This window comes from Cataglyphis hispanica, chromosome 16 (assembly GCF_021464435.1).
Source record: "Cataglyphis hispanica isolate Lineage 1 chromosome 16, ULB_Chis1_1.0, whole genome shotgun sequence".
Taxonomy (NCBI): domain Eukaryota; kingdom Metazoa; phylum Arthropoda; class Insecta; order Hymenoptera; family Formicidae; genus Cataglyphis; species Cataglyphis hispanica.
The window spans coordinates 5,341,761-5,362,990 of NC_065969.1; the positions used below are offsets into that span (position 1 = coordinate 5,341,761).

Consider the following 21,230-nt stretch of genomic DNA (forward strand, 5'->3'; position numbering starts at 1 on the left):
AAAGTTGGAATTTTGCAAGGAAGCTTTGCAGATTAATTATATTTAATATTTTTTACGTTTATTAAAGTTGTAGCTAATAATTTTATTAAAATTTAGTTTAACTTATTCTTTAATTTTATATCTATTTTAAATGATTTTTTTGTTATTTTATAAATAATTTTTTTTTATAATTATTTTTTGCAAGCTTTAAAAATTTTACACGATCTAAACGCCAGTTATGTGAAAAATATTCACTTAATATACATTAAAATAGAATGAAAAACGTGTATCAGAGAAGCTTAAGATTTAGCATATCTAAAATCTAAAATCTCTCGATTCACTCCTTACCAAATGTTAAAGCTCTCTTGGTTTGGTCTGAATTAAAGTTTGCCCCGCCAAGTTTAAAAGAACCAAAACCAGGTTCTTCTTTCTTATATCCTTGCTTGTGATTGCGTTGAAGCTTTTTCAAGCTACCGTATAATTCGATGACTATGCTTTTTCTACTTTGGAAAACGTTTATTTCATGGCGAAAGCGATAACGAGAATGATAACTTGGTGAAAATCTTTCGTGTATGTAAGCGCGAAAAATATGATCCATCTGGCGCGTTACTGTAGATGTGCGAATAACGCGAAATGTACGATAAATCTTCTTAATTTTGCTTCATTGATCATGACGGGCAAAGAGTGTGAAACAAGATATCGCGCCTCATAAATTCAGGAAAAATAATCTGAAAACAGTGATATTAATCTTGTTTTTATATTGGAAATTTATATTCAATATTAACTTTTGCATTAAAAATATAAAAATAATTTTAATCTTATTTTCAAAGTCGGAATAGTGATTTTAGTTGCGATTGATTTGCACGAGACAGCCTAAATGTAAAAGTTTGAGAAAAAATGACTAAATTAAATTTGATAAAGTCTAACTTAAACTTTTTTCGCACATTATCGCACTTTAACAGAATGATATAATGAAATAAAAATGGGTCAAATGTGGAGAATAAGGTGAGGATATAACGCGATTTGTCGCTCAGAGAAACTTATAATATAATAAGGTTTTTTTGTAAAATTCGGTACGCTGGCCAAGTTTGCTTTAACGTCATTAATGCGGTTCCAATGAGATGCCGATGCGGCGTCTTTGCAGCGTGAATTATTACTCTCGGGCCAATTACACCTCTCGCGTTCGATGAGGTCGACCCGTTTTCGCTTCAATGCAAAAGTTTCCGATGAAATTTCTTCCGGTTTGAAATTATGTCTCGGGGCACACGCAATATCTTCTTTTCGTAGCGCACCGTAATATCGCTTCTTGCAGAGACATCGAACGAGACACAATCGTCTTTATCACGAAAGCTGAATTTTTTGCTCGTTAGAATAAGACATTTTCAACGAATAAATTTGCGTTTGATGAGGACAGAGTGTACAAGAAATCGAAGCAATATATATATATATATATATATATATATATATATATATACGATAATAATCAATTTTAATCCAAAAATGTAAAATCTTTTTTTCGTCTTATTTTTCTTAATATCATAAAATAAATAATTTTAAATAAAAAATATATTTTTTGTCTCTATTATTGATATAATATATAATATTACATAAGATGTAATATAAACTAGAGTTTGATATATTTCTCGAATTACATAATTTTAATGATTTTATCGAGAGAAATGTTTCTGAAAAAGATGTGTTATAAGATTTGCATTACATCCCTTGAACCTCCGTTTCACTACCGCGCATATACCGCAATCCAAACTTATTTACTTTTTAATTGAAGCGTTGGGACGGTAACTCGAGAGCATTCGTGCATCTAAAGCAAACTACGTAGCTGTCTTGCAAATGCCATTCGTGCAACTCTTGTTCGAAACGTGGGGAGCATGCTAAACGTGATTTTTAATCAAACCTCGTTAAATTACGTGATCACCTATCTGTGAGTATGCTTTTTTATATTTTTTATTCTAATTGCGAAGCTTTATTAGAAGAAACATATATTTTTTAACCTGATAAAGGAGTATTTTTTTCTCGTTGAATATTTTCTACCGTTCAACTGCGTAAATATAGATAGCGCGTAAATACTTTATCACGCGTTTTACGTACATCTTTGCTTTGCAGTAAATAGTGTTATCATTTTTAATTATTTGAAAATATCGCGTATGAGGGTAAAATCTTTTTCTTATTTTAATACACAGTTGACATAAAAGCCTTTAAAAAAAAAACAACAAATTTATCATTGGATGATTTTGAAAAAAAAAAAAAAAAGAATACAAGGTTGTAGCATCTCATTAAGTTGATTTTATTTTATCCTAGAGCAGAGCTCTAGGAATAACAGAGGAATATTACGATCAAACGCAACTCGTGCATGTGAAACTCGCGTTAGCTTAGATTTGATAAGTACGATAGCGGAAAGCAGATACAGCCGCATTCGTTTCTAGATTAATTCAAGCGGGCAAAGAAGTTTCGCGTGCTTGGTCACAATACAATAAGCACTCTCCCACAAAGGAGCAATTGGCTGAGAAGGTAGGCTGAAAATCAGTCCATATTTACAAGCGACTTAGAGCCATTCGTATATAGCGTGTTTTGAAGCATAGGCGGTGCACATGGAAAATCGAATGGAGCAACCTTTGATTAGATTATTTTACGATTGGATTATTTGCCGAAATTTTTTTGCGCGATGTCAGCTGCAGTAAAGTTTTTATTGTTAATAAAAATAATGTAATTATTTTTATTAACAATAAAATAATAAATAAAAAATAAAATAATAAATAAAAAAATTAGCAGCATTAATGGATTAAATGAATAAAAATGAAGCGGTTTTAGTAGAAAGTAGAATATTGTTTCGAATTCTGCGAGAAGAAAGAATCTAAGGATTAAATTAAGTAGGTCAGCTATTGTAAAGTAGATAAACAGTTTTATAAAATAAGTAACAGTTTCTTTATTCAAAGGACTGTAATGTCTTGAATTGATTTTTCACGAATATATTATATACTTTTTTCTTTTTTTTGGGGGGGGTTAACTAAAAATTGTTTTGCTTGAATTTTAATATGCACTGGCAAAATTTTAATCAAACATTTTGAAAGCCACTAGTTATACACGTGAAATAATATTATAGATCTGAACATATGGTAATATGCATTTAAAAGGACGGGATTAAGAATACTCGAAGGAAATCAAATATATGATTTTCTGGTGACTTTTTTCACTGCTTCGTGCGAATTATTTAAATATTTTTTTTTAAGTACATTATCTCTGATAATGATCATGATACTTCTACTCATTTTTTTTTTATCATTATATAGTAGAAGAAATTGACAGAATGTCGGAAAATGTCGGCGAGCGCGAAGTGAAAGATCTAATACAAAATATATATTTTGCACTTGATTGACGGAGAAAAAGCTAAATGAATTTTGTGCATTTTAAGGTGATTAACATAAATGGCATATTAAATTATAATTTAAATTATAATTGTTTCAAGTTTTTGTAAAAAGAAAATTAGATTAGGGAGAGATTATATCATTATGACTTTAGCAAATTTTTAAATTAATAGTCAGTGTTGTCAATAGCATATAATCGAATCATTACATTTAACGTAGAAAAAAAAATAAATATCTTACTCTGTGCTTATGTAATATCATATACTTATCGTAAGTTTGTTCTCTCAGCTACGATTCTAAATTACAAATTTAAATTTTCGTCGCGCGGGACATAATCGGAGAACAAGGCGCAACTAATTTTCAAGTCCAAGTTTTGCATCCGACAGGACACCTTCCCTTCGTTGCTCGCTGGCTGTTCCACGAAAGTTTCTCGTCCTTTTTCTTTTTCTTTTTTTTTTTCTTTTCTTTTTGTTTCTTCTCTATTGTGCAATGACTTTTCGGTAACATGTAGCGCATCGCCTCGCGAACGGGGCGTATAATCACTGAGTTCCGATTTTATTTATTCAGTAGCGATGCAGGTCGGACTTTCTCAGATTTTGCCGACAGCTTTTCGTATTCCCAGAGTGCTACGTATCGCGCTTTTCATTCCCACGAAAACGGCGACGAGACAGGCGGCGATTTCGCCGCGGTCGCGCGTTGTAATCCCGTAAAACGCAAAGTGCACTCGGCAAACTGTCACATTTATCGACTTTACGCGCCGTGGCAATTAACGTGGCGATGTACCATGGCGCCAAACCTTTATTCGTCGAAACCTTTTTTCACGAGGGTGAAAGGGAGCGGGTAAATAAATTTAGCGTCACGTCGCGTCGCACAGTCGGCAGAGTTTTCAGCGAATGACTCGTTTTTCACGATGTGATATGGAGATGGACAGACGGACGAAGAGAGGGAAGGATGAAGGATTGTCTGATTGAACTTGTGTAAGGGGACACGAAATTGACTCGGAAAATGAGAGAGAGAGAGAGAGAGAGAAAGCAAGAGAGAGAGAGAGAGAGAGAGAAAGGAGACATGAGTGATGAAACCCATTCACCCATTCAATGAAATACGTTACAAACTATAACTGTATTTACGTCGCTTTCGAGTGAGATCGTTCGCAGAGTGAATGAGTAAAGCTTTTTTTTTGCAAGACTGCTGTTAGCCATAGACATTCCGATTGGTCTGTCATAGGATGTTATCAATCATAGTTTGACATTTGTTAATATGCGATACGAGAATCGCAGGTCATGTTGTGCCTAAGAATTAGTTGTTAAAAAAAAAAATGTGCATATAATTTTCTATTTAAATTTAAAATAAAAATTTCTACATAGAAAGATATCGGTCTGCCTGAAGAGACCTTATTTAATTTTGAATAAATTTTAAAAGAATTATTATTCAAGAATTAGAGTTTTCTATCTTTTTGTTATGCGTATTAAAAGTCATGTAACTATTAATTTTTTAGTACTTTTGAGATTTTTAATTTTAATATAATTAAGATTAATATCTTTGGACAACATATACACGCTTGAGGAAGAAAAGGTGTTTTATGCAGAGCAGAGTCGCGTAAAGATATCGCATCGTTAAATGAAACCATCTCGCCCGAAGCAAATGTCATTCACTCACTCATATATAATGCATCCTAGAATGAGTATGCTCGCGAAATCTAGGCTGAAAGAGTGCAAGAGAAAATATATGCAAGTATTTGAAAATAAGAGAGAGAATGAAAGAGAACGTGAGAAAGAGAGAGAGAGAGAGAGAGAGAGAGAGAGAGAGAGAGAGAGAGAGAGCAACCCGTGTGGGTTCTCTGTTTTCTTCGCAGATCATCGGAGATCTATCGACAACGACAAGCTATTTCGAGCCAACGGCGAGCCTTCGCGACTAAGACAGCTGGTGCAGGATTAGCCTCGACGACCTCGGAATCGTTAGAGAGCTACGCCCTCGACGCCGAGATACCCGCAGCAGCCAGGAGGCCCCGTAGCACGAGGGGTTCGCAAAAATGGAGTAACGTACGCGCAGTCATGGCGTTATATTCCTCTCTACGCAAAATCAAGAGGTATACCCGCCATTAGTCGATATGGACGGTGACCTCTAGCACTGTCATCCGCACACAGAAACATACTTGTACACTCTCATAGACTCTCTTTCAAATTGTGTTGGGACCTTGGCACGATGGCTTGAATTCAATTTTTGTATAGTCATCTTCTCTCCCCGTAAACTTTATTTTTGATGATACTCGTATTACGCGTTTCTTTATTCTTAAAACATTAATTGTTACTTTTTTAATAAAATAATTTGTGTAATTAATTCAATAAGCAATTTTTTACATCGCGGTAAAACTCGTAGAATGATGTGAAAAATTTGAGGTGGTCTGAAATATTAATTCTCGAACAGTTTCTCGAAAAAAAAAAAAAAGGAACTGTCGACGGAAATCTCGACGGAAATCGTGTCGGAAAATATCGGAGATCTTGCGCGTGTGTTTGCATCTTGTCAATTATTCATTCCGTGTACACGACAGATTTCCGAGTATAATCGAATATTCCGAGAGGTTCCGATTTTTAAGCTCTCGAAACTACGAATTTTAAAACTGTTTCAGGGATTTCAAACAACAATGTGAATTATTCAAAAACGTTCCTTCACGTGAGCTCGAGCGCGCACGTACACGAAGCAATTCTGATCTGATATTGTTCCTATCACATGATGCCACGATCGCTCGCGATGTAAAACGAAGGGACGTAAAATTTACGAGGACACGAGACTTCCACTAAATAAATGTACGTGCTGTAATAAACTCTATATAGAAAAGTGACACTGTATTAAATTTAAAGCCAATATTGTTGGTTTACGTACAAAGTTATCGAGCTTTTTACCTTTTTTATTCCGTCAGTTCTATCTTTGCAACTTCAAAAAATATTCATGGTATAATTCAGTCGGATGAATTCAATAATAAAATAACAAATTTAAAATTTAAATAATATGTGAAGATATAAAAAAATACATATTTTTCAAGAAACATTTATTACACAAATATACATGTTTTTAATGAAATGAAAACAAAATATTATATTTCATATAGATATATATATATATATATATTATTTGCCTAATGAAATGGAATGATGCATATATATGATAATCGGTATAAATCACAATACATTTAAGAATTTACAACAAAATTTATAGATGATCGTCCATATCGATTATCAATTTGAACGAAAAATTCCTAATTCATAATTCGACGTTGTGAAGTATAATGAAGTATATTATCGATTAATGTTTCAATGGAAAGGTATAGGAACGTACTAAAAGTCTCGAATGTCGATCCGATCGTTTTACGTCACGGACGTCACATAGCATTCAACATAAAATCGCACGAAAGTACTAGCTACTCCTCTCGTCACTGCAACTCTATCCTATCGCCACTCTACACTCACTATTTTATACGTTATCTCAGATTACTGTATACGACTCGGTCTCCACTTTGTACTAGATGATAGAACTGGTAAATGACCGCCGTCCTTTTTTTATTTCCCCGCTTTCAAATATATCTTTAAACTCTCAAACATTTATAGTAAATTTACGAACGAGTCGATTATTTTCGCATCGCGATCGTTCATTGATATCGATATCAATGATTTTCTTCGCGATTGCCAAAGACATTTTATGCGTACTTTTATTTGTGGATAATGAAAAGCTTATGCAAAATTTCTAGACGATAAATCATTGATATCGGAATCGCTCAAATGAGTAGAAATTATCGCCGATGCATCCGACAATGAAACTGAATCGTTTATACCGTTTAAAGAGCAGAGTTTATAAATTCTGTCCTTTGATTTCTCATTCAAGAATGATATGCTTGTTTCGATAACGCGGCTCATTTTCTCCCTTGCTTTGCATCGCGCGATTCGATTCATCAAAAAGCGCGATATCATTTCAACGTAATAGCGATCGAGCGATTGATCTGAAATTAATTTCACGAATATAAATATTCTTCAATAGCATTGATTGAAGATCTGTGATATCTCATGGCAACCGTTTTGCATCACTAATATAGATATCAGTAAATTCTTGTCTGTCATCTTGAACTCAAAAATTTAATGTAATGTTTCATTATCTCCTTTATAGAGAAATTATTACTTAAATTATTGTAAAAGATATTCTCATCTGATATTAAAGCATGAAACCTCAATACGAAATTGCAAAAATTGTTACTATTAAGATCTTTCTTCATAGTGCTGACAGAGATGAACTTTAAATGGAAAGATTATTTTTTAAATAAGCAATAATTTTGCTAGCTTTTTAAAACTCAAAATAATTACTCAATAATAATTGATATTTGCGATAAATACATTTATTGACAAGTAATTAATATTGAAAGTGTCATTTTTAAATAGAAATAAAAAATATATAAATAATGATGCTTAAAAAAGAAATATATAAATAGCGATTTGTAAGAGACCAATCTCTCCATTTAATGTTCCGTTAATATACACGTGACAACACATACATTTTGACAACAGAACATTATACATAAGTGTTACATTAATCATTCAAGAATGCATAGTAGCATAATGACGATTTTTAGTTATTGTCTCTGTTTAACGTATGCGATTTATCAATGTTACTGTCTCTGTCTGTTTGTCTATTTATCTGTCTGTCTGTCTGTATGTCTGTCTGTCTGTCTGCCTCCTATCCATCTGATATTCTAGTTAACTGATCTGATCTCAATTCTCGCTCAATTTCTTATCTCAAGCAAGAACCTATCTTACAAATCTTAGAACTTGGAGAGAATACGATACACGCGATATATATTCTTTCGATCTCTTTACGAAAGAAATGAGACTGATGTGTTTCTTCCGTTTCGCATTTAGGTTGGAACGAATGGAACGAATAGTATATGCGTACCTATATATCTCCGTATGTGTTTGTGCAAGATGCATAAATCATAGATAGGACTGCGGAACGAAGTGCCTTGTGATATACCATATGTGTATATATATATATATATATATATATATATATATATATATATATATAGCAAATCCTGCGATTTCTGCGTGACAACGCGCAACAAAACTCATGCATGCATGGTTCGCGAGAAATTCGCGACGTTATTCAATCACGCGGAATCCCGATTATAAAATATTTGTGTGCGTGTATGTGCGTATGTCGGAGGGCGAATGTGTCAATCATATTTCTTTCAGGAGGATGCGCACACGTGCGAAAGCACGAAACCTTATCTCGAATATCGAAGTGCCTCTCCGTGCAAAGAAACTTCATTTTATTGTGTCTATTACGTGAATAGCTTGTAACGGATAAGATTGATTTGACTATTTACGGGAGCGATTCCATGCATTTATCGCGTGTCTTTTTTAAGAGTGACACAATTAATCCTTTTTCACGCGCGCGAGATATAAAATATCCTCAGATTTGAAAATTTAATAATAATTAATCGGAGCATACATACATCTTGCTTTTGTTAGATCTACATGTCAAATTTATATCCAGCTAAATTGAAATTCTCGCGAAGGAGATATATAATATTTAGATTATTAAATAATATATTCAGATTATTATTAATATAATATTTAGACTATTAAATAATATAAGATTCTCTCTTATTAGAAAAAAATAATAAAAATAAAAATAATAATGATGGTGAAGAAAAAGTAATCTGCGCGAGTAGATAACTAAAGGGATAGTATAATTAAATTAAATTTTCATCTACAAAAATGTGGCAAGTGAGATTTGCGACAATTACTTTTGTAATTTCGATAATGGTACTTTCCTACGTAAGAATTTCTGGTTTTCTGGTAATAATAACGAATATAATGAATAAAACGAATATAATTATTTTTGGTTGTATCGCGTGCGACAAGAAGGTGCGATGTTGATAGTAAAATATTGGCTCCTGCATTGATCTACTTCCTTTTGGCGATGATAAACGATTTTATCCGTTAGTACCTTCATAAATCCAATACGCGTTATTGGAGCAGATTGTTTCCGACTGGATAAATCAGTCTTTAAAGTACGTACTTGGTTCCTATGAAGATACCCGATATATATCATGCGGTTCACTTAATACTCGTAGATACACGAGACGGCGATTATTTATAGAGCGCGACAATCCGCACTTATCGGTTTCTTCTCTTTCGCGTTGAAGGGAGACAGCAGAAAAATAGGATTTGTCACGGAATGAGATCGTAGGTAGGAAAAATATCTACGAGAACATTTTGTATCGCGTATTACACGTTTGAAGATTCCCTTATCGCATTTGAACTTTATCATTTCACATGTAGCGCCGTCCGATAATTCTTCTAGATCAATGCACGAATTAAATCTTATAAAGTAACGTGTGACGTTACTTTTTGCATAGAAAAAAATACATTACATTGATATTTGAAGGATATATAATGTTTCACATTTTTTTATCAAGTTTCTTTGAGACATCAAAAATAAAATATTGCAATTTTCTTTCATAAATCTTACAAGAAAATGTGTATATTATTCTATATGTGTCGCTCCATAAAACATATATTAAACGGAGTGACACGACGTCAAAAATTCCAATATTGTGAAGGCTTACGTATATATATGCAATATTCTCGAAGCTGTTTTATTTTGGCGTAGGATTTTCCAAGTATTGGTATTTACCTAGGCTGCTATTTATGCATTCAAATCATTCTTTTTAACCCGACATATGCGGCGGAATTAATGTTTTTATTGCTCTTACGACCAACAGAGCTAAGACCTTAACTGCCAGTCGTAACATTTTTCTTCGTATCGCTTAACGGCTGTCTTTATACGCGATTTATGAGGCGTGCATTTTGTTTTCTATTAGCAACCTTATATACAAATGCTATAACGATTTTATCTTGTTATTATTCTTATAAAATTATAACAGCAACGAATCGCACCAGTACTTGTGCGTTGATATATTTTTCTAATTTTTTATTTTATATTATTCATAAAGTTCTATCTCGACGATGTAAAGAAACTTATTCTAAGCATCCAGAAGATTCGCACTCCATTTCCCTTTTCGTCCTTGATTGGTGGTCTGTTTCTCTTTCTGCTCGCAGAACGAAGAGCAATCAACGGTGGATGAAACTACGAACGACGGTGCAGCTGTCCTCGGCGATCTCAACGATCCAGAAGAAACCGCCGCTAAAGCGCGAAGACTCGTTCTTAAAGCGGTTCTCCACCAGACAGATACCGGAGAGCCAGGAGACTCTCGATACCGCCGAGGGCGAGGGAGACGCGACCGACGACAAGGAGGCGGGTAGTCGGCGCCGCAGGCGACCGCGTAGACCTCAGAAACCTCCCAAGACTGTGGTCAACCCCGACGAAAACTTCTACTATTATTGGCTGATGCTACTGTCGGCTTGCGTCCTTTACAACCTCTGGACGCTGATCGTCCGTCAAAGTCTGCCAGAGTTGCAGGCGTTGGCGCCTTCCGCCTGGCTCGCCTGCGACGGCTTCACCGACGTGGTGTTCTTCCTGGACGTGGCGGTGCAGTTTCGCACCGGCTACCTCGAGCAGGGTTTGATGGTCTACAATAGCAAAAAACTGGCCGGTCACTACATCAAGTCCAAGTCTTTCATCCTCGATTTGCTGGCGCTGATGCCCCTCGATTTGCTGCAGGTGAATCTCGGCAGCAATCCGATGCTGAGGTTCCCCAGGTTCCTGAAGATCTATCGAGTGTACAATTACTATTACATGGTGGAGTCGCGCACGGTCTATCCGAATCTCTGGCGCGTGCTGAATCTCATTCACATACTGCTCATCCTGGCACACTGGTTCGGCTGCTTTTACTATCTACTAAGCGAGGCCGAGAGCTTCCAGGGTGACTGGGTGTATCCTTATCGGCCCGGCGAATACGCAACCCTGACCAGGAAGTACCTCGGCTCTCTATACTGGTCTACCCTCACGCTGACCACCATCGGTGACCTGCCCACGCCGGAGACCAACGCCGAGTGAGTGACATAATCTCTAAACGAAATTGTACATATCACTTGCGCTCCCCGCTCCTTTCGTTTTTCTTTTATCGCATCGCATATCTCGCGTCGCCTGTCTCGACGAGACTTAAGAGAGAATGGAACGTCGGCATGTTTTTTGCGCGCGCGCGCGCCTTTTCCGAACCTTTGCTCGCCTCTCAGATCGAGAAGAGATTGGCGAGAAAAGATATTAAATTCCATTTATAAAATAAAACGAGAAAATATAATAATTTACAATACCTTTGCAATCATTTTTCGAAAGATTTAAAAGAATAAATCAAAATTCGAGTTCTCGTTTATTACGAGGAATTTTCACAATTTTCAAACATAGATAACCGAAAGGCTTGTACATTCTTTCGTTCATATCGTCACGTATCAAGATTTCCAAGATATTCCGATCGATCGAAAAATCACATATTGGGACCATTAGTATGAGACTCACGACTAGCTTGCATTCGCATCGAACATTTACGATGCCTTAAAAGTCAATAGCTCCTTCGGGCTATGATATGGATCAACAGGTAGCTAGTGCATAATCTTATTTACTTTACAACATTCATCTTTGGATTCGTGCATGCATCTCGCAATCTATCACGCGAGCCATCCGCGCGTTTAGAAGTCGTTTGTAAGAGCGTTACTAGAAACATTTTCACGAGTGGATCTTAAATGATAAGATAAAGAAAAAATTTTTTTTTTGTTAAATATATCCGAAGAAAAATACTCGAAAATGAACAATCATTGTGATATATAATTAAGAGATTACGTTCGATGATAAAGATATACTTGAGTTATTAAGAATGTCATGATGTTGCTTTAAATATTGAAATAAAAAAAATTGTTGACGTTAATGTCTAATTCCCGAGATTTTGCACAATATTCGCGTGAATTTTCTCTGTATAAGCGAACAGCAGATGCGTATTATATTTGCTCTGATTTCGATGAACGTTATAAATCGATGCTCCCACAAATATTTTGATATTGACGAGGAATTAGCCGCGAGAGAACATTAGGTTGATAATTATTCACTTCCCGTTTCCGGTTACGGTAAGTTCGCTTGTATATTCGGGAGAGCGCTATGTTCATCGCAAGAAGTATATTATTATTGCAATGTGTCTCATAACAACGTACGTCGCAAGCAAAATGAGTGCCGTCGTGCCATTTTTCGCGGATTCAAATTCTCTTCCATTTTAATGCAAATAAGGTATTTACGTAAATATTCGACTGTCGTTGTACAGTCATTCGTTACATAATATCAGTCTGCGGCAGTAATTTCTTAAGTATAAATCTGTAGAATTGGCGATAAAATTATTTGAAGAAAGAATTAATTATATATCTAGATTTATGTATTTTAAACTCGAGAATCGACTTTGCGCTTTAATTTCTCACCGTTACATATTTACAAATATTCGAAGACCATATATTATTATGGATTATTATGGAGATAAACTTGCAGAGGTGATCAAATAAAAGATGAAAAATTTCTCGCAAATTTTTAATTTTCTAGAACATCTCTTTCTGTTGAATTTTATGAAAACGATCCGCTTGCGAATATGCAATCTACAATTCAGGATTGATATCCGGGGGAATTCTCTGCTATCGTAGAATTTCCAATGATGTAACGCTCGCATTTTCCTGCGCTACGAGTCTAATACTAGCGCTAATATACGTTTACGAGAGACACGTTTCAGTAATAATGTCGCTGGTAATTTAATGTCGCCGGTATAATCGATAATGTATCGCGTATTAACTTATACGAATTAATTGTCGACTAATGTCGGCGTTAAATCGATCGATCGAAGCGTTCTGTTAAATGCTGTCACGCGGGATACGCGACATGGAATGTGTGTTCGGACTTACGTTACATGCACCGTTGCGATCGCTACGTATTTAAGCGTATTATTTCACGTGAGGTATGGCGAGATAAATAGAAACGAGGTCTCGCGGCGAAATCGATTGATCGGCTAAATCGTCTCGTTACACTGTCGTCACCGCCGGCGCTCAATCAGATTTCTCTCAATCAAATTCCGAGTCGCATTGAATGCATCGCCCACGCATCGCCGATTTCCGAGTGTAACGTCATCGGACGATGACAGATGCCGCGCGTGCACGTGGGTCACGGTCGCATCGTTAGACCATCGTTAAATCTGTATACAGGGTTCATAAAATTATCGCTCATCCGGAAAGTGACAGAAAATGTAGCTTTGCATTTTTTTTTCCTTCGGCATTAATCGAATAAAAATACGGACACGTATCTGATGGAAGGGAGGCCTTAGATACTTCGAACGATTGTGCTATTCGAGCGACCTGCATTTATGCATTTATTCAATTAACTTTTATCTTCCTGATAGCGTTTGAAGCGCGCGCAAATTTTTCACGCAATGCCGGCGATTCCATTGTCTCTTAAGTTTGGTCTCTAGTGAACTTAGATGCTTAGGAATTAGACTCGTGAAGCGGCCTTGTTGTTATTGTGTTGGCAGAGTCGTAGCGGGCGGCAATCCCCGGAGCCTCGCTCGTCGCGGCCGACTGTCCCGGCTTCTGCAGTTCAAGCATAACGGAGGGTATCTGTATCGTTTCCAGAATAAAAAAAAAAAAAAAAACGATAAGAGAACGGAAAGAGAAAGGAAAAGAGAGCGAACGAAAGAGAGAAAGACGGGAGAGAAAGCGTGTAAGAATGGAAATCAGAATGACAGAGGGTGTATAGTAGAGAGTAAATGAGAATGCAATGAGGGCAAATGCTGCAGGTGAGAAAGAAAGAGGGATGAGGGGGAAAGTGAGAAAAGGAAAAGATAGGAACGGGGAAAAGAGCGTGAAACGAGATGAAATCCTATCTCGTATTTCTCAAAAATTTCTTATAAATTGATCGAAAAAAATAGATCTACACAGGATTTTTGTTATTATAAAAATCGCTCCATTTTATAAAACGATTCCCAAAAATATTTTCGGATCCTATTGAGACTTTAAGCTTAAAGGGCAAGTCATCTTAGCGCGATAGAATTTTGCCAGGGAGAGAATGAAAGCGAATGTCACGGAGAGAGGAGGCAAAGCGGACTCTTCATTTACGACATTATGTCGCGACGGAGGAGATGTTCGTTTAAAAAATGATAGGAAGGTCGTTGGGAAACGGGCTGCCACCGTTACAACGGCACCCGATGTAAATCGCGCGATTTAATTTTACCGGTAGAATAATATTAAAGTGCCACTCAGCGCGACTGCGTCTCGCCGGAATATTATCTCGCGGTGTAATGAATTTTACCCGCTCGACTGCACGAACACCACGTTACTATTACACGGATAAATTTATATCGCGAAATCTACGTCACGCAATTAGAAAAGCTAACAGTGTGCTTGATTTTGAGCTCCATTTACAAACGCAGATCTTTACAAGAGCAGCGAGGATAGGCGAAATTTTCACTGTCTGAAATCTTGTTCCGAGCATTCGGAGGAACTCGAATATTGCGCGATAATAACTAATTGGAGCGGCATTCATCTTGCAAACATCATTATTTTTTGCCGCTCCCTTGCAGATATATGGACAAATAATTATTCGCATGGATAGCCAGAAAATAATGATAAATCCACATTGATTATACGATCATATGGGACGCGTCGTACATATAATTATGTGAAAAAAATTACTTTATATGCAATTTATCGGCATGCGCGAATTGTAATTTTTGTTATTATTTGCAATGTATGGATTCACCGTTACTTTTATATCATGATTTTTATAGCTTTCCAGCTCTGTTTGATTACAGCATTATCTCAATGCCATTATTATTGTTTTCAGACTGAAATAATTAATTTAAATAATTTATATCGAATATTTTGAATACATTTTTTCTCATCATTACATATATCATTCTTTTTCTAATTCATCTAAAAATCATTATAAATCACGTACATGTAAATTCTTTACATCTTCACAGTTAGATCATGCAAATATAAACCGTCTACGGAAGCAACACACATCTTCTTACTCGCAATATGTGAATGCGAGAATATTCTTTTCACGCGCTTAGCGTGAATTCACGGAATATCTCGAGTGAATATCGTGAGTGAGGAAGGGAGTTTATATGAAAAGGAGAAGAAAACGGCACCGAAGAGACGTTTGTTTCGTAACGATATTGCGTTCCACCACTGGGTTATCGACCGGGGCCAGTGTAGTCGTGCGAGGGTGTAATTTATGCGTCGCGTGTATCACGGGATACGCGCGTGCATGCCGGCAAATCGATGAGAGGAGTATTCACGATTCGCGAGCTCTTTGACGATAAAATGAAATTCTGTATGCGCGGAATCGGTTCTTACTCCAAATTATCTTTTTATTCGAGTAGTAAAGCCGTCGACAGATGGATGTCATCGTAAAAAAGATACGTGATGAAAAACGGGCTCGCGGCTTTTTGATATAAAAGCAACTTTGCTTTTTTTCAGTATCTATAATTTTCACAGTAGCGAGCACGGGCTTAGCGTGCCCAAGGTACCCGAGTTATTCAACCTCCTGGGGGGGTCTTTCAATCGGGTCATCCAAGTCTCCTGGGGATTTAAATGGAGAGACACGAGACACGAGATATCCATATTTAAAATATTAGGCTTTAGAGCCATTGAATAGGCTGATTACGTATTCTTATGATATAGCTTTTCCTAAACTTCTTCACGTGATCTTCAAAAATTACATAAACTCAAAAAATTAATTAATCGAATATCTATGTCTAAGCAGATATTTAGGACAAAATATATTTTATTTAATTATGAATACATTTGCTAAAATCTGGAGAGAAACTAACATCACATTGATAGATGTATAAGCTGTAAGAAAAATATAACATCCAAAGTAAAATTGTGTTACAAAAAAAAAAAATTGTTTTCATAAAAGCTGCTAATCGAGAAAATAAATGACATTTAGAATTTAGATATTTTTAAGATACATCGCAGATTTATTTGAAAATGTGCTCTAGCAAGAAAGTTATATGATACTTACATAAAAATACTTTATATCACTGTCAGCGAGTAAGTGTCGGCACGATGAGACGACATGTAGTCGGAAAACGTCTCTCTGTAACTCACGACGGACTCAAAGTGATCGATGAGTCATCGTCGAGATATTTTATCGAGAAGAGGCCGAGAAAGGATATGCGGGGGATAGAGAGGAGGCAAAAAAAAATGATAAGACGGACCTAATAATATGATGAGCTCGTCGCGAAATCGTCTGTAAAAAATCGCGCGAACGACGTGTAATGAGCAGCCATAAGCCGCGAGATGACAAATGGTAGATCCGTGTTGGAATTCAACGGTAAATCGAGACTTTCTGCAGTCCCGCGGCGCATCATAAAAGATCGTAGTGCGCTTACATAGGTGTACTTTACATCGTATTATTAGATAAAGCAGTAATAAATCACATAAATAAAATATTTATTGAAAAAAAAAACCAATAAAATTATAAATAAAATAAATTACAATTTAATCATAACATAAAATCGGAATATGCGAATAAGTTTTAAATAAAAAAATAAAGAAAAATATATATTATAGAGATATATTATATATATATATATAAAATATAAAAGATATATTTTATATTTATTCGAGTAATTTGGGAAGAAAAAATCGAGCGAGATGAGCGACAGAGATCTCAAAGTTAGAAATTTGTCAGTCAATAATTTCCTCGGCCGCAGGCGACAAATCAAAGCGTATCGGCTATTATTCATCCCCGTGAATACGATGACCACTAGTTCATCCTAAATAGGCAGTCACATTGCAGTTAATTACTCTTTGTTCGTCAATCTGCTGGTGGTTATCGCGTAACAATAGTCGCGTTCAGTAAAGGCAGTGGAATTGTCGAATGACAATAGCATTACGATTGGCGTATAACTTCCTTCATAGATACGAAACCTCAAGTTCCGAGGCTTCCGAGGATACGTCTATCTTCTCGAAGCGTGTCTCCGAAGGACATCTCTCACGGCATGTTTCGAAATTATTCTGACACTCTATATATTCACTAGTACATTGTGATTAAAGAGAGAGCCAGCTGTATCTCATTATACTTTATTCACATTACACACACGTTGTCTTATAGAAGGATTATAGATCCTTAAGGTTTAAAGTTCCACATACACATGTAACAGATTATATTCATTTCTCAACATTGTTTGACAACATCTGTTTTTTTTCCGATAAACGGAATCAATGATGCGGGCAGCGATATCCATGCGGAAGGATATCGTATCTCCGGCGTTGATCGGAACGGACACCGCAATCCATCAGGATGTAATATTTTCATGATGAGTTATTTTTTGATGCCAAATGTCGAGCGTAGGCGAATTGCGTCAGACGAGTTTGAAATATTACTGTAAATACCCACGCAATATTTGCAAATATTGTTAAGTTCCGCCTATCCATTTCCGTTACAGAGATGCGAATATAAAAATATTGAGAGGTTTATCAATTCTTTACTTAACAGTAAAAATACGTGCTCAATATAAACGATACTATCTATTTAGTTTTATTCTAATTGAATGCAAGAAATACAATTTACGCCCTAAATTATTGCTAATATTTATCGATTAACTTCACGATAGCATAAACTGTTGAGTATTATTTGGTTTACAGTAAGATAATCTGACAATATTACTTATTTTTATCTTTTTATACAATTTTCTAAAAATTGTTTACGATAGTTTTTTAAGTACGAATCAACTTTTCTTCAATGTTTTGCAATATATTCCTTTTATGCCAAGCTTTCTTTTTGATAACAAAAAAATGAAAAGATATATGTAAAAAAGGTATTCAAAATATATTTATATCATTTTTTTTTTTATATATATATATATATAAAAGATAAAAAAATTTTTAATGCTGTTTCTCGATATCATAACTTTTTCGATAGAAAAAAAATATAATATGGAAATAAAAATAGTCAGTTTTTCTTCCATAAAGAGATCAAATTCTCTAATGTGCCTCGTATAGTGTTTCTTCCTGTGACATCCTTACTTATTTCGGTAAAAAGGACACCCGCTGTTCACACTCTATGCGGACGTACGAGCCCGTGGACCGCAAACCGCGAAGTGGTATCGCCGCTAATCCGCACGATATATATATACATTTAAGCCACGCTGTATCGATGATTTGTGGCGTGCGAGGACGGGAAAATTTATACGGCACTCGACTTAGCGCATTAAATGCAAAAATATCGTTCGTAAAACATAGCCGATATTTAATTTCGCGAAAGCGAGCACGAAAGTGCCAATCATCTTATGACCATTTATCGCGACCATTAAAACCAATAAAGGTATTTTCGCGACAATTCTGATAGAATTGAGGTATTTTCAGTTGATTGATTTTTTATTTATTTGTACGAAAAAAATTGAGTATGTGTCAAGTGATTATTTAAAAAATTGATCGTGTCCCCTTGTATTACTGCCGATCTATTTATACTGCTCTTAATCAATTTAAATAATTTAAATTGATCGAGATATTATTACACGGTGATACACGCGGCTCGCGAAAGGAGGTTCGTTTGACTTCCAAAGTGCATACAAAACGTTCAAGTCGTCGAGTACTTTGCAAGAGCATCTTAATTTTCAGCCTCAAACTCAATATTCTTAAAAGCCCTTAAGAGATTGCCGAAAAGGGAGGGAAGGAGAGAGGGAAAGTCTAGGCGTATCGTCAACGAAACACTCGGTTTCGTAGCGACAACGACCCGGTTTTTTAATATCCTATCGTCCGCAGTAAGAATTTCAACCGTCCCGTATTACAAATCGTCTCTGTCGCAGCCGGCGACAGTATTCAACCACACCCGAGGCTAATTTGAATAATACCTACGCGAATGTTCTATCTCGTTTTTCTCCCTGCGCTTCGGGCTTCGCGCTCTTTCGAGTTTTATTCGTTTTTTGCATCATTTGCATTAATAATAGTGCGCGATAAGAAAATCAGAATTGACGATTAACATGTCGCGTCGGCACACTGATACAACAGATAAATCTAACATACACATGGCCGGAATATTTCAATAATCAGCATATAAAAATTATGTATTATGAGTAAATTTTTTATTTACATTTATTTACATCTTTTATTTACATTTAATTTTTTATTTAATTTATCTTTGAATATTGATATTGATTGATCGATTTAAACTACATGTTCAGATTTTATTTTATTTCTTTTCTATAACATTTATTATAAAATAATTAATATGATACAATTTGCCCATTACATGTGGGGAGAACGCACAGCAATCTGTCTTACTTTGAGTTAATGATAGTTTACGAGCATTTTCTTAACCGCGAACATTTGTCTAATCTTAACTGCTAGATGATTTTAAAAAATCTGAAAACCGCAATAAGCGTAATTTATATGACTTTACAAACTTTTTGTTTGCGTGATTTTTTCAAATTTCCATTATGATACTTGGCATTCGCTCTCGCCTCGAGGCACAGATATAGTGTATCCAAGTTCCATTGACCTATATATCACCCGTCAGAGTGTGCAGCTGGCTGTATTTGCGCCTGAAACGCAAGAATTATATTCTTTCCAAGCTATATATAACTCTACTACGTCATCCATTTTATAAAAAAAAAAAAAATGAGATATTTTATAGTGCACTTCACAGATAATAATTTCTCGGCAACGTAAAGAGGAAAAAAAAATAAAGATTACATTAAAATATAACCGACGTTGATATTAATTCACATTAATTTTGTCTGAATTAATTTTGTCCATGTCTCGGCCAAGCAGAACGTTATGGTTTTTTAATATCCGCAGCGATTCTCGCGGAAACAATCTTGGCCGATTTCGCGTCGACATCAATCTTCGAAGCCGTTAATGTTATCCCTCGACTCCGATTCCTCGGGTTGTACCTCGCGAAAGGACGATATATCGTTACCGCGGACGATGGTTTCCCGTGACAGCAATTTGCTCTTCGAAACCGAATAAACCCAGAGGAAGGATATTGCTGGCCGACAGAAAACGGGGCGTTGGCGTGTAATGAAATTTATTGCGCGCGAATAATAATGTCAATTCTCCTTAGCCGCTTTATATCGGAATAAATACAAGTAACGTCGCGTACAAACATAATTCTAATTACGGTATTATCATCACGAGACGCTATCTAATCGATAATGTAATCAATGGGTGCGAGAGATCGATATCCGGCGCAATGATTCGTGAGCGATATCCGTAATGATTTCGATAAGCACGTGCGGGACGTTGCTTAACGTTGCGAAAAACGGAAATTCGATATAATATCACAGAGCGAAGTAGCAAACTTCGATTTAGCATAATTATTGCGTATATCCGTCACGATGTAATTCCGGCTTGTGCGATGACAAACCGAGTTGGCATTAATATTATGCATCGATGCGACGTCCCCGTGATCGACTTATCGACCGGCACAATAACCGGGCTAATATCGCGTCCGCGAATTTTTCACTCTATAAATTAACACGTAGAAAGCTCTGAAATAGCACTGTCGAATACATGCGTTTTATATGTTCGACGTATAAATTGCTCGAAACTTTTTCAATTATACTTACTTTCGTCTTTTTTTTATTTACGGTGCCAAATAAAGTTACGCAGATTCTAAAATTAGAATGGATATTTTAACATATAGGAGATACTTAAGTAAAAAGCAATTATCTTTCAACTAAATTTAATTAAACTTTTTTAATTAGATATTGTTTAATATACAGAAAAGTAATACAAGGACTGGAATAAAAAGACACATTTAATCCTTTTTCGAATAATTTTATATTTATATAATTTTAATTTTATTTTTAAATATATTCTTTCCTTGTACTTTAACATATCTAAAGTATTGTAATAATGAACAAGCATTTAGAGCGTTGTCAATAAG

The 21,230-nt window shown here is 35.6% G+C and overlaps 1 protein-coding gene across 3 annotated transcripts in view; it reads left to right on the top strand.

Moving 5' to 3' along the window:
• The window catches only part of LOC126855646 (uncharacterized), a 103,235-nt gene that overhangs the window by 63,602 nt on the left and 18,403 nt on the right, over positions 1 to 21,230 (top strand). For 2 of the 3 annotated variants that reach the window (XM_050603456.1, XM_050603457.1), the window contains 3 exons: positions 5,212 to 5,445; positions 10,469 to 11,362; positions 13,861 to 13,941. In XM_050603456.1, the coding sequence (XP_050459413.1) occupies positions 5,212 to 5,445; positions 10,469 to 11,362; positions 13,861 to 13,941 (1,209 nt within the window). The remainder of the gene's footprint in view (positions 1 to 5,211; positions 5,446 to 10,468; positions 11,363 to 13,860; positions 13,942 to 21,230) is intronic. The other variant, XM_050603458.1, reaches the window with a different exon arrangement.